The sequence below is a fragment of the Numida meleagris genome, chromosome 2 (assembly GCF_002078875.1).
Source record: "Numida meleagris isolate 19003 breed g44 Domestic line chromosome 2, NumMel1.0, whole genome shotgun sequence".
In the NCBI taxonomy this organism is placed as follows: domain Eukaryota; kingdom Metazoa; phylum Chordata; class Aves; order Galliformes; family Numididae; genus Numida; species Numida meleagris.
The window spans coordinates 32,898,284-32,911,010 of NC_034410.1; the positions used below are offsets into that span (position 1 = coordinate 32,898,284).

Genomic DNA, 12,727 nt, shown 5'->3' on the forward strand with positions numbered 1-12,727 from the left:
CAAAGCTAATTTCAATTTCTTGTAAGTCACATAGCGTAGCTGCACAGCTTATACAGATATAATTGTGTGTCAATATTTTTAAGATAACTGTAGTACCGAGATTCTCATTAAAACTGATGAATGTGCTTGGACCTCAAATATTATTTAACATTAATCTAATGAGAAATTTACAAATCTGACCTCCACTCTCCTCCTTCATATGTGGGACACGACATATATGCCTTCATATTTTTAGAACTGAAAAAGTGGAATTTAACTTGAAGTGTAACACTGTTGTCTGAAACAAGATCCCTAGCTAACGCAAACCAGAATCACTTGAGTCAAGAGATCTGGCTCAACATAGCAAGCAACTTTCAGTTTCTTCAAGCAGTGAAAAAAACTTCCCAGGAATTTTATAGCTGGGAAAATTAGAGGATGACTTGGTTATTAATAAAACACAGATCACTGTTTTTTTTAGAATATATTTTCCTTGTTTTTCTTTTTCTTTTTCAAACTTTGTCTCTTAAATGAAGTCATGTGTATGTCTTGACAACAACTGAACATTACTACAAGTCTACCTGTGCTGACTTTTCAGTCTGTTGGCTGATTTCAATCAAAACTGTAAAAAATACTAATACATAATTCATGGAAACTGCTAGACTGAGTAGACAGAGTACGTTAATACCTCCAACAAAGAGAAGACGAAAGAGTGTTCAGTGCTTAGCTATTCTCTAAATTAATATTCTCAAAAGCCACACAGAACAAATGCAAGCTGATTTGGGGATAAGCAAAACAGTGTATGTTTACCTGTTGGAGTACTACTACGAAACGAAGAGGAAGGAGTGATTGGAGGGGTAACGGGAGGAGTAAGGCTTCCACTGCTGTGGCGAGGCGGAGTGGATACATTCCCACGGGACACTGTGCTTGACAAAGTCAAAGAGAGTTTCGGCTGAATTTTCTTCTTCAAAGACTCCTGCTCACGTCGAGCCGCATCAGTCATAAACCTAGAACAAGGACAATCATGAGGGTGAGTGACTTCAAATGCTGTCAGCAAGAAAGCTTTAGGTAAAGCTGTCAATGACCAACTGGAGCTTAAAATCAGCCATGACAAGTTCCTCCACAACACAGAGATTGCAAGAATACAAACTTCTTCATCAACTTTCTGATTTTTATGTAATTCATATTAGACATTTACATCATGCACAAATGCACAAGCTTTTTAAATCTCCAACCAAAGATCAGTATTGTACACAATATTACAATAACTACACTTAATCCCTCTGTGGAAAAGTAGCTGAGTAGCTCCAGTGGAGATAAAGTTAAGGTCAAATATACTGAATAGGAAGGTCAAAGTGGTATTATGAATTACAATGTGCAGATGCATCATTTCCAACTTAGGATAATCACATTTTTTATTCTAACAGCATTGTCTGGAATAAAAGACATCCAGTTAAGTTTTAAGTCCTCAAATGGGAATTTCCAACTCTTGAAAACCAAGTTAGACCTCCCTGTAGAGCTTCGGTACATGCTGCTGAAAGGTTTAATGCAGCTCAAGGTTCATCTCTGTGGGATGCTAAGAGGAAACGCACAACATAAGGTGTACTCCTTTAGTGCAGTAATTCTAGCAGTGTAACTTTTTACTTGGGATATCTCACTTGGAATGAAATTAGATTTTTTCACTTTGACTCCTTCCAAAAAAAAAAAAAGAATAGTTGGAGTGAAAAAGACCACTTTTATTCTAAGCGAAATGCATGTAGACAGTTACACCAGAACACCCAATACCGCGCTATACTGACATTCAAAGCATCACTGCCGGCACCTGCCTTAAACTTCTCTTGAAAGAGCTGGGGATCCCCTACACTGGGGCCTCTGCAACTCAGAGCTCCAGCATTAAGTGCTCCAGTGATATTTTAATCCTCGCTTCCTTTCACTTCCACTGAACAAGGAGCCATCTTGAAGGATTACTAAAAGGACAGTCTGAAGAAAATTATCTTTTTTCTGCACAGTCCTCTGGTTTTATGCCAAGTCATAAACTATGTCTGTCAGTAAATAATACAACAGCATGTGATACAGAATGTTTAAGTTACATAAAATTATTAAGGTTGGAAAAGACCTCTAAGAGCATCTAGTCCAACTGCCAACCCATCCCCCACCATGCTCACTAATCCATGTCCTTCAATGCCACTTCCACATGCTTAAAGGTTTCTCTGACTTCAGAGAAAGCTAGGTTTTAGCCAAGATCCTAGGTTTAAATGATGAGCTTACAACCTTGGCAAATTGTGAAGGGCGTATTCAGATAAGTGAGAACTTCTGTGCAGCCTGTATGCTGCAGTCACCCTGGAGCCAGCTGTCACCTAGAAACTCACATTTGCAATCCAGTAAGGAAATAAAATGACAAAAATTACCATCAATTATTTGTATTGGACTAAGTAAGGACAACCTGGCTTTCTTTCAATAGTCACACTCTTCTCAGAGAAGTCTAAGAATGTGGTAGACTAATGGGTGGAAGTGGCACCAGAGAAGAACTCTAGGGAAGGAAATGCTGAGGATGCTGAGTTGTTGCACGGGCTGTAGGTGGCAGAGAGAGGTGCTGGGGACCTCGGCGAGAAGAGATAACCTACCACGGTACTAAGTTCTTGGCACACAATAAATCTCTTTCCTACCAAATGGCCTGTAGCATGATGTGTCGCACACCACTATTTTAGAAGACATGAAAGCAGCCCCTGATCAATGTCCTGAAACCAGCACAGAGCTGGGAGATAGGTGTACAGTTAGCAGCAGGCCTGAGAAAAGACATCACACCAGTTGGCATATGAAGAAGGGTACAGGCTGGCTGGACAAACTGACTCTGGAGATTGCAGTATAGTAAGGACTGCACATAAAATGACAAAATGCAGGAATGCACAGGTAAGAAGCAGGGCTGCCACGGCCACCATTTTGACCACCAGGTCACCTTGTGTCTCACAGCAATACATAATATATGCCACACAATCTGCAACATGGTGCTACAAGACAGCCTGATTTCTTCTGCAGACTCAACTAACAGTTTCAATTAGTGTGAATCACTATACTCATAGAAACCCAACATTTTGCGACTGCTCGCAACACCTGCTGGTTATGAGTCCATACTAGATAATACTTATGGAGAGATCTCTACAAAAAACAGCTCATGTGGAATGGAGAGAGACGCGTAAGGAATCGGAGGGAAATTAAAAAAAAAGAAAAGAAGGGGGCCTTTTAGACATGTATGTCAAATATGAAAGAAAAAATTGGCCCATAACTCCAGCTCATTTGAAAAAAGCAACTGAGCTATTTTAACACAGCAGCATAAAGATTCAAGTATCCTTAGAGCAATAAAGATGTATTCCATCTAATCATACCACAAAGGCAATAATAAGTAGATCTCTGCCATGATATGTACCATCAACACACGATCTACAGACATTAATAAACAGGTATATGACATGACAGCTTATCTTCTCTGTAACAGAGACAATGCATCATGTCGAACACAGATATGGCATTTTTATTACGTTAATATTTAAAAAGAAGATATCCATAGTAACAGTTCAGTTTTGAATTTCGTTTCTCACAACAGGGGTAGAGATATTATTAGCAAAACAGTCCCCAAATAGAATTCTAAATTTCATTAAATAAAAAGTAATAATAAAATGGCCATTCAGTACACATTTACTTTCTGCTAACCAGGAAATATCTAATTCACTACGTTTGGAATTTGTATGTGTGCTTGCTTGTGGATGGGAAGCCTTATTCCTTATGAAAATGTTATGGCAACATTATAAATCCTTGAAAACTTGGATGATAACCTTAAGTGTGAGATGTTAAAATGCACCAGCATGAATGGTGTTACTTAATAAACTCAGCCACGAATAACAATGTTAAAATAATAGTGAGGTGTAATTAGTCTGGTTGAGGTCCATAAAAGCCAGGAAAATTTGAAACTTCTCCCTGTCCTGTTAACTCACTCCCGTTTGGGCTAAGCATCTCGGGTATGTTCCAAAATGTCATTTGTTGTCTACACCATCAACTTGAGAGAGATGGAAGGCAGAGTCTGTTCAGAAGTTCAATTCCTGATATGTGAAGTATGAAATTAACCTTTTTCAGATCAAAATAATCCCTTATGTGCTTGCTGAAGCACTGGCAGTGCTAAGCTTTTGAAAAGAAATCTTGTCTTAATAGATTAAAATAAAACATTTTTCAGTATTCTAATTGAAATGTTATATTTGTGCTTAACAATGGTTGCACCCTGCAAAGCCTATAATATAAGCATTTTAATGATGGGTGTAGAACGACATTTCTGACTAAAGTTTTAATTTTCACATTGAACGTACGTTATGGCTGCAACATCAAGTGCACAGAAATGAAACAATTATGGTTGCATATTGATCTTACATGACTGCACACAATTTTCTCTGCCTCGTTTAGATGCACAAGATGTATGGGAATCAGAAAATGAACTGTAACTAAAACAGGCTGCCTTAAGACTACTTAGGTTATATCTCACCTTGCTTAATAGTCTTTCTCATTATCTTCTGATCCATCCCGTCTCCTTGCTGAGTCAGTTTCCCTCTGTTGTTTTCAAGTCCTAGTCTCAACTCCAGAATCTTGCTATTCAGTTTCACCACTACACAGATTTTATAGTCATGGTTCCCTATTGCACAGGATTCTGTTTGCACCTCATAGCCCTCTCTCTCCAAGCCCAATATGCCATGTAGTCACAGTGGAACAAGCAGAATCATTGTTCAATTCCCAGTCATTCCCTGATCACATTTTGACAAGCACGGGGTTTGTGTGCCTCCTTATAGGTGGTTCACCGTATAAGGGAGGAGCCCATTCCTTAGAAAAAAATCTTTTACCCATACATTTCTCCCCTCTCCCTTTCACCTTCCTAATAATTCAAATCCCCTGCTCCAAAACACATAGGTGCGATGACTGCTGAACCAATTGCTTGCAGCAAACTTCAATAAACATGACTAAAATACAGTATTTCCCCTTGCTCTCATTCCCTGGAATAGTTTGAGTATTTTTATTGAAACTTTCCCAACAAATTCAGCCTGAAGGAGACACCCAGCATGGAAAATTTCAGCCCAAACAGCTGAACGTTGGCAACATAATAAGCAACTGAACAGACTTATAATGGAAAGTGTTGCACAACCTTCCATATAGGTGGCAATATGATACATCAGCATTAGCTGCTGTTAACAACATAGAAATCACAAAAAAGCAAAGGTGACATTCACATCTAGAAAGTCTTAAAATCAAAGCTTTGCAATGTTTTTAAGTTTTCCTCCTCCCAAGGTCTGCATCTCAAAAAACCAACTTTGAAATCAAGAGTGAACAGAAGAACATACTCGCCAAAATTTCCATGAGCTAAATACACTAGCATGTACTGTTTCAAGATCATGCCCCATCATGACTCACGTCACGATGTCAGAGTTAGTTTATCACAAAACTCTTATGATGCTCAATTCTGAGACAGTTTAAGCATTCTGTACTCATATACGCAGACTGAGGGCAATGGCATCATAAAACCACTGCCCTACAGAACGTACTTTCATACTAGTGGTATGGTCTTTAAGGTAAAAGATGCCCTTTCCTCCTCTTCCTGACTGTTGCAGGTTGCTGATGCAGGTACATGGTTTAGTGGGGAAATATTGGTGGTAGGTGGACAGTTGGACTGAATCATCTTGGAGGTCTTTTCCAACCTCGGTGATTCTATGATTCGGACAGATGTCTTTCTGTGTCCACAGATATTTATACAGTGAGGAGACGCGTTACAGGTTCTTTGTGAAACTGAATATTAATTTGGTACATTTAGTTTCTTCACAATCTAATCTCTAAAACATAAGCTATCAGAGAAGAAAACACAATCACAAATCTATCATTCTCCAGCTACTGTGTACCCACACAAAGAAGGGAGGGGGAATATTTTGAGCTTGCAGGACAAGCAGATTTCACTGTGGAGGCATTCACACCCAGGACTGCTCCACACCATTGTGCAGCTGCACATGAGCTTAAAAAGAAAGAACAGCAAAAAAATCCACAACAGTAATACCTGACAGTAATATATATATCCTACCCTGAGCCTCAGCAGTGACATACTGTGCTAGCCCATAACACAAAAAGGCAGCAGAACAGAACTGGTTCTGACCCTTTTCCTTATGTTTCTTTATGTTTTCCTTTATTTCCTTCCTTACAGTTTATTATGGAAAAATGCTGATATTGACATTAAGCTCATTGTGTTTGCTGAATTTTGCCACTGGGAAGAGCCCGTCACTTTCCCACAACATGAGAACATGAGGCTAAGCTTCCATCACTCAGATTTCCTCAGGCTGCTCCTTAACCCGACAGCTGATCAACTTAAGATTGAATGGAAAGAGAAGAAAAAAAAATCCAATGTGCTTTACAGCAGATTTGTGTTACCTTTTGTGTATTATATTCAGCTCAAAAGTAGTCAAATTGACTCAACCGATGGCCACAAACTAGATCAACTACATACTGAAAGCCACACATTAATTCTCTTGCTATGCTTTACACCTAGAAGAGCAAAGTGCTGGTAATGTATGTGCTTTTCCCCTTAATCTTATTTCCACTTTTGTCTCAAGATTTTTGTGCAATTCTTGGTCTCTGCTGTTCCAAGAGAAGGGAGGAGGTGGGCGATGGTAAGTTTAGCTCCCAGTCATCCTCAACATGCTAGCAGCGTTTAGGGAAGAAAAAAGGTAGGCTGGAAGTACCTCTAGTTGTACGTTATTTTAAAACTTCAGGAGACCTCTACTTTGAAGAGGTGTTAGGAGGATCCATATCTCGAGGCAGGACATGCGAAGACAAAACAGTGAGGTTTGGTTTCGCTAATGGTGGGAAGAGGAGATAATTGTTAAGTTGAACTATTATTGGGTTAAGTAGAAGTCTGATGAAACCTAAACTGGAGGAGCTCAGCAGTAAGCTGTTTTGTCTCCTGGGAAGGATGAAAGGCTTTTCTCTATTGAACTTCATGAAACTGAGACAAAGCAAAGACAATTCGTGTCCCCAGTAATGCCTTGCACACTATGTGATAATGAGGAAACAAAGATATGAGCAAGTCTCATACTATCTATTAATTCAAATTAGTTGATGAACCCCCCTGAGCACTTTCACATGCCATCCTTTGTAGTCTGAGGGAAACTTTTGCAGAAGTATTCTGCAAAAAGCACTAAAAAATCTCTGCTGCTCCACAGAAGCTATCAATCATCTTTTTCTTTAGAGATCTTCCAATACAGTTTTAGAAAAACCCTAAAAAGAAATACCAGCGTGACAAAGCCCAACTAAGATGTGTGCTTAATCACACATTCTTCCTCCTGTATCTACGTTCTGCTAAAACATATGATTTATATAAAGTTACTTTTTGATTGTCCTTTTTTCCCCGATTTCACAAAAAGCATCCAAAAAATGGGGAAGAAAAAACTCAAAATAATCCCTTGCAGTGATTCCCCCAGACCTGTATTTCACTTACCCTAAGTAGACCAAACACATAATTAAAGGGTGTTTCTAAGTTTCAAGACAATAACTCTTTGCAGCCCAAGATACATTACAGAAATACCAGGCATCCGTGTTGGACTTCAGCATAGCACATTCATGAGATCAGGTCTTACAAAAGAATTCAGTGTTCATTCTCAGTACTTACTCACACTGACCTGTTGAAAGCTTTTTATGTCCTAAGTAAGGAATATTTCTGACAAACTGGTGACTATCCCAGGCCAGAATCAGATTTCTTTTCAATACTTGTATAACGAATAATTGACTGATGGTACAATTATTTCATTTTCATTATTCAACACACTGACTCAAGATGTTAAAATTATTATCAACACAAAATATAATGTAATACACAACAGTTTTCTGAATGTATGCACATTCAGCAGATGTTATTAGAGATTATGATGATTATTTAACCTTTAGAAAAAGGTTAAAAGCAGACTTTGCATTGCATTTCTGCTGCAGCACTGATAAAAGCACAACATGCAGCCTTATTCATACACCAGGTAGTAGAGTCAAGGGTGCAACCTTAGGAAATCTGCTCAACGTGAGCAAGAGTTCAGTGCATTTACTTTAATTTTCTTCTCATCACACATTCTTATAAGACACAATAAAATATCCAACCAGTACATGTTCTGTGGATCTAGCACAGAAAATTCAGAAGATTGAGAAACTTCACATTTAAATACATCTAAGTGGAGCTAATGGACGGTAACATGCCAAATAATCTATTATCACTCAAAATGAATAAAAATAATGCAGCAATTATCTCACCATCCTGAGCCATATACTTGCCCACAGTAAAACTTACATTTATTTGCTGTTGATCAATACTAGCAGAGTTAAAGGAATTAAGCGTTTCTTGATTTTGTGAGTAAACAAGAACTGGAAAGGAATTAAGTGTTTCTTGATTTTGTGAGTAAACAAAAACTTCCATGCAAATTATATTTCATATTTCAGTTAATGTAAATTATAAACTCCGGACATAAGCCCTACCTTCCCATTTTTCTACATTAATATTTCCTGTTTTGCAAGGACTTATTTTTTGTTCTGCTTTTCTCCCCTCTATTCTGTTGGTTGGACACTTAACACTAATCCCACCTTATCACCTTTTCACAGAGCAAAGTAATCTTTAATTAAAAAAAATCAAAACCCAAATACAGTGTTGCACATTTCCCCACCATAAAAAGAGTTGTTTACTTAGAAACAAATGTTCTGTTCCAAATCTTCCAAAGAAGGATTTTTTTTTTTTTTTAATGTGAAGTGTTTTTTTGGCTGTTTCCTTCAATTAATGTAGGTCATGTAACAAATGCAAAATTCAGGACTATACTTGATTAAAATACATATATACATATATATAAACATTGTCAGAAAAAATGCACACTGCATAGAAAAACATTAGAACAGTAATACAATCAGGAAAGATGCAGTCTTATTTTAGATATTTCATTCCTACTGAAAATTTCTGCCCTAGACTGACGATGGGGACTTGAAGAAGAGTCCACAAATGCTTTCTGCCTTTGTTAAAATAAACAAATAATATTTCTATGCTTAAAAGGAACAAAATTAGAAATCATCTTGACAGCAATAGTTATTTCTAAACAATTAGAAACATATTTATTTCTCTTTGTTTTCCTCCCACTCTTTTCCCACTTTTTCAGCCCTGTTTTGAATTGAAAGAGTGAGTTACAGCAAGGAGCTATAACTTATCTGCAGCTTCCAAATTCTGCAATTTCCACAGAGAGAGGCTGGAAAACAAATGCTGTTTGCTATGGTACCATCACCTCTGTTACAAATAAATTAGTTTACAGAGATGTGACAACCATCTCAACCATACCCTCTCAGCGCATTAACTATGCCGTGCTTTGTCTCTACGGTCAAGTTGTTAGCTATCAAACTAATTCCAAAGTTTTGCCACTGGCAGAAAAGAAACGTTCAGATGGGGTGAAACGTTTGCAGGCTTTCTTGCATTAGGGCTAGATGTTCAGAATGCTGCAGCAGCTCTTTGCCTTTGGTGTAACACTGCAGTCGTTTCAGAAATCATCCTCCCTGCATTTACTAACTGGCTCATTAGGGCTCTTGTCAGCTCTGGCTTTGCCTATAGTCATTAATGAACAAACAAGTCACTGCCTGCTTCTAGCAACACATAACGTACATATTACTGCTTAATTAATTGTTAAATATAACTTCATGGATCCTTACAGTTTGGTTCATATCCTAGTTAATATAAAAACAGTAATGTCACTGCCATAAAATCTTAGACGGCTCAAAATAAGAATGTCAGTAGACATCAATAATGTGAAATACAAAGTTTGACTAATAGGAGTTTTTCCAGTAAGACATATATGTACATTTAAATAATTTTTTAAAACACCACTTCAAAAAAGCACACTGTCACTTTTAAAATTTGCATCACAAATACAAAAAAAAAAAACAAACTAATTTTCTTAGCAGTAATAACTGTAATGACTAAAGATGATCTCATGTGAAAGAGTGCCGATAGTATCTTTGTAGGAATACTCTTAACATACCAGTTATTCAATTTAAATGATTTAAAGATTGCTATTTTTCATTTTTTTGTCAGACTACTCTACGCTTTAACATGAACGAAGTGGAAAATTCTTGAAGGCAGAGTAAAAATTAAACATTTATTTTAGTGGAAGGAAAATGCAGAGAAGTTAAATAGTTCTTTTTTTCATTTGTAGAAATTTGAAGCTTCGATGTATTCCCAGTCTCTTTGAGAAGATGAAACTACGCTGCCCACGGAATAAGAAATACGGGGTCTGTATCTCCTAAGTTTGACTCAGATCTCAAAATAGTTCTGGTGTGGGACTTAAGTAGTGTACCAGCCGTGCTCTGGCTCACTGCACAGGCTCCAGTACTGTCAAAATGCCTAGTTCCAGTAGGACATTTTACTTTCAGATGTGCTTAACCTAAAATACTGTATTTTTTCCATTACTGGTCCACCCTCTTTCCTTCTTGAAGAATTTATTATAACTATTTATGTAAATCGGCTTCTAACAAGCAGTCCTACAGAAAAATAGATCTGCGTATTTGTGACATCCACTTTTACTGTTAGACTTGGTTTGGTTTTATGGATGCCTCAAGGACTTTAAACTTTAAGAAGCAGGGAGCTGAAATGTCAAATATTTTATTCCTGTAATGTTCCATTTAAGTCATGGTATTCCTGTGTCATTTCACACCAAGTTCCTCTGAGAATTCAAGTCAACACCCAAAGACAGATTCATCAAGGAAGAACTTAAAAATAGATCCTATCACAAAACATTCCTTACTAGCTATGAGGATTGTCAAATATCACATGCATAAATCAGTCAGATTTCAATGTTCTACGCAGTATTAATCAGACCAACACATTGCTCAGTCTTTCACAAACGTGTCACATACTGCCAACAGCGGCGCCGCCAGCAGCACCGCTACAGTAAGAAATCAAGGATACCCATTCACAGAAATATGACAAAGATAAACTCTGGCAATAATAACCTGCACAATAAACTAACTCTTAAAATCTATAAAAGTTGGTTGTCTTTTCAATACAAAGACCCTAAAGTCTCTTATGATGCAGACACTGCTTATTTTTAAATAAACACTGCGTCTATCTGGGAGAACACTGATACAAAATACGATCACTCCATTGAGAAGGAGCATTCTGTTCTAAAGATGCTGTCCCAAGCTTAAAATCTAAGCAAAGTCTTAGATGGAAAACATTTTTTAAAAAAATGAGTTACAAATCTGTATTCAGAGGCCTGGGTGGGGTGAAGCTTATAATGGAAAATTGCAGCAATCTTAACATTAGGAATGTGAAATGTCTGGTCTTAATAAACCAAATTTTCAGATTCTTGAGTTGTTTGGAAGGATGATAGCAACTTGCTAGCAACCAACCCTTGCTGAAATCGCAAACCGAACATTCCCAGCGCTTCAAACTCCACAGCAATTAGCCACACATCTGCAAAAGAGCTGATGGGAAAGACTTCTAAAACGCGAGAAACTTCAGGTGAAGGCAGATGAGGGAAAGTGGAGAAAGAAGATAATTCATAATTCATGTTTTTGCTCTTTCATGCAAGAAGGAAAACGCTCATTTCTGTAATTACATGATACATCTAAAATGTACCTTTCTATACTTGAGGCTGATTTGCTTAGGAGGAATGACGGACGGACGAACTTAACAGTTGATTATTTAATCACTGCATTAGGAATAAAATAAAAGTACCTAGGAATCAAGTACAACTCCCGAGGTCCCATTATTCAGCTGTGAGGTACAGAAGGAGATTCGTGTTTTGAAACTATCCCATTCATTTATCCCATGAGTCTCAGGGCGTGCTATCGCACCAGAACCAGGCACCTCTGGGACAGCAGTAAATCCCCCGGTCTTGCTGGGTCTAACAGACACCATTTCCCTCGCTGGCAGCCACCCTCCCACCTCAGCTCAGAGCGAAGCCCTGCGAGGGTGCGGAAGAAGGGCCTGACATCTGAGCGGCTGACGGCGCGCTGCCTCTCCAGCGGACAGCAGGGAAGTTCCTCCCGCACCGTTTGATCTGCTTCGCTTCGCCGGCGTTATTGCATAGAGACGGGTTTTCATTAGGTCAGGAAAAACAGTGCTGCGACGCAGCCCGCTACCACGGATTACAAATGTGCCCTAACACAATGATTGAAGAGAAAATAGATGGTGTAATACAGAAAGGCCTGATGCTTGTAAGTGGAAAAAAGTATAAATGACTATTTTAATTAATTTCCTAATGTAAAACACAGCTGTAGTCATGTTGGCAAGTATCACCTGCCTGTTTTAAGTTTGTTAAATGAAATCATGCTCTTTAATTGGGTCTTAACGCACAAAAGAATGTTTTATTTACTTTTTATTACAATATCAGCATTTTAACTTTGTTTGCTTGTGCAAAAGCTTTATAAATTACTTGAATCACTTAAATCCGAATACTATAATCTGCAGTTACAATGTACCAGCTTGAGTTTCAACAATTAAATGCCTTTTTTGTGGACTCCCGCTGCTATGTGAACTAGCTGTAGGCTATTAAAATAATGAGTCCGGACTGAGTCATCTGATCTCAGGCTTGGTGCAAAGCCTGAGGAAAAGGCCTGAGCCCACAATTCCCGGCCTGTTTACCAGACCGAGCGCGGCGCACCCGCGCGGCTCCCTTCCCCCTCGCGCCCCATGGGCGGGCACGCAGAGCCCTCTGCCGGC

General features: G+C 38.4%; 1 protein-coding gene across 2 annotated transcripts in view; it reads right to left on the bottom strand.

Annotated features, from left to right (window-relative positions):
- The window catches only part of JAZF1 (JAZF zinc finger 1), a 179,679-nt gene that overhangs the window by 28,573 nt on the left and 138,379 nt on the right, over positions 1-12,727 (bottom strand). For both annotated transcript variants that reach the window (XM_021385521.1, XM_021385522.1), the window contains one exon: positions 787-983. In XM_021385521.1, coding sequence (XP_021241196.1) covers positions 787-983 — 197 coding nt within the window. The remainder of the gene's footprint in view (positions 1-786; positions 984-12,727) is intronic.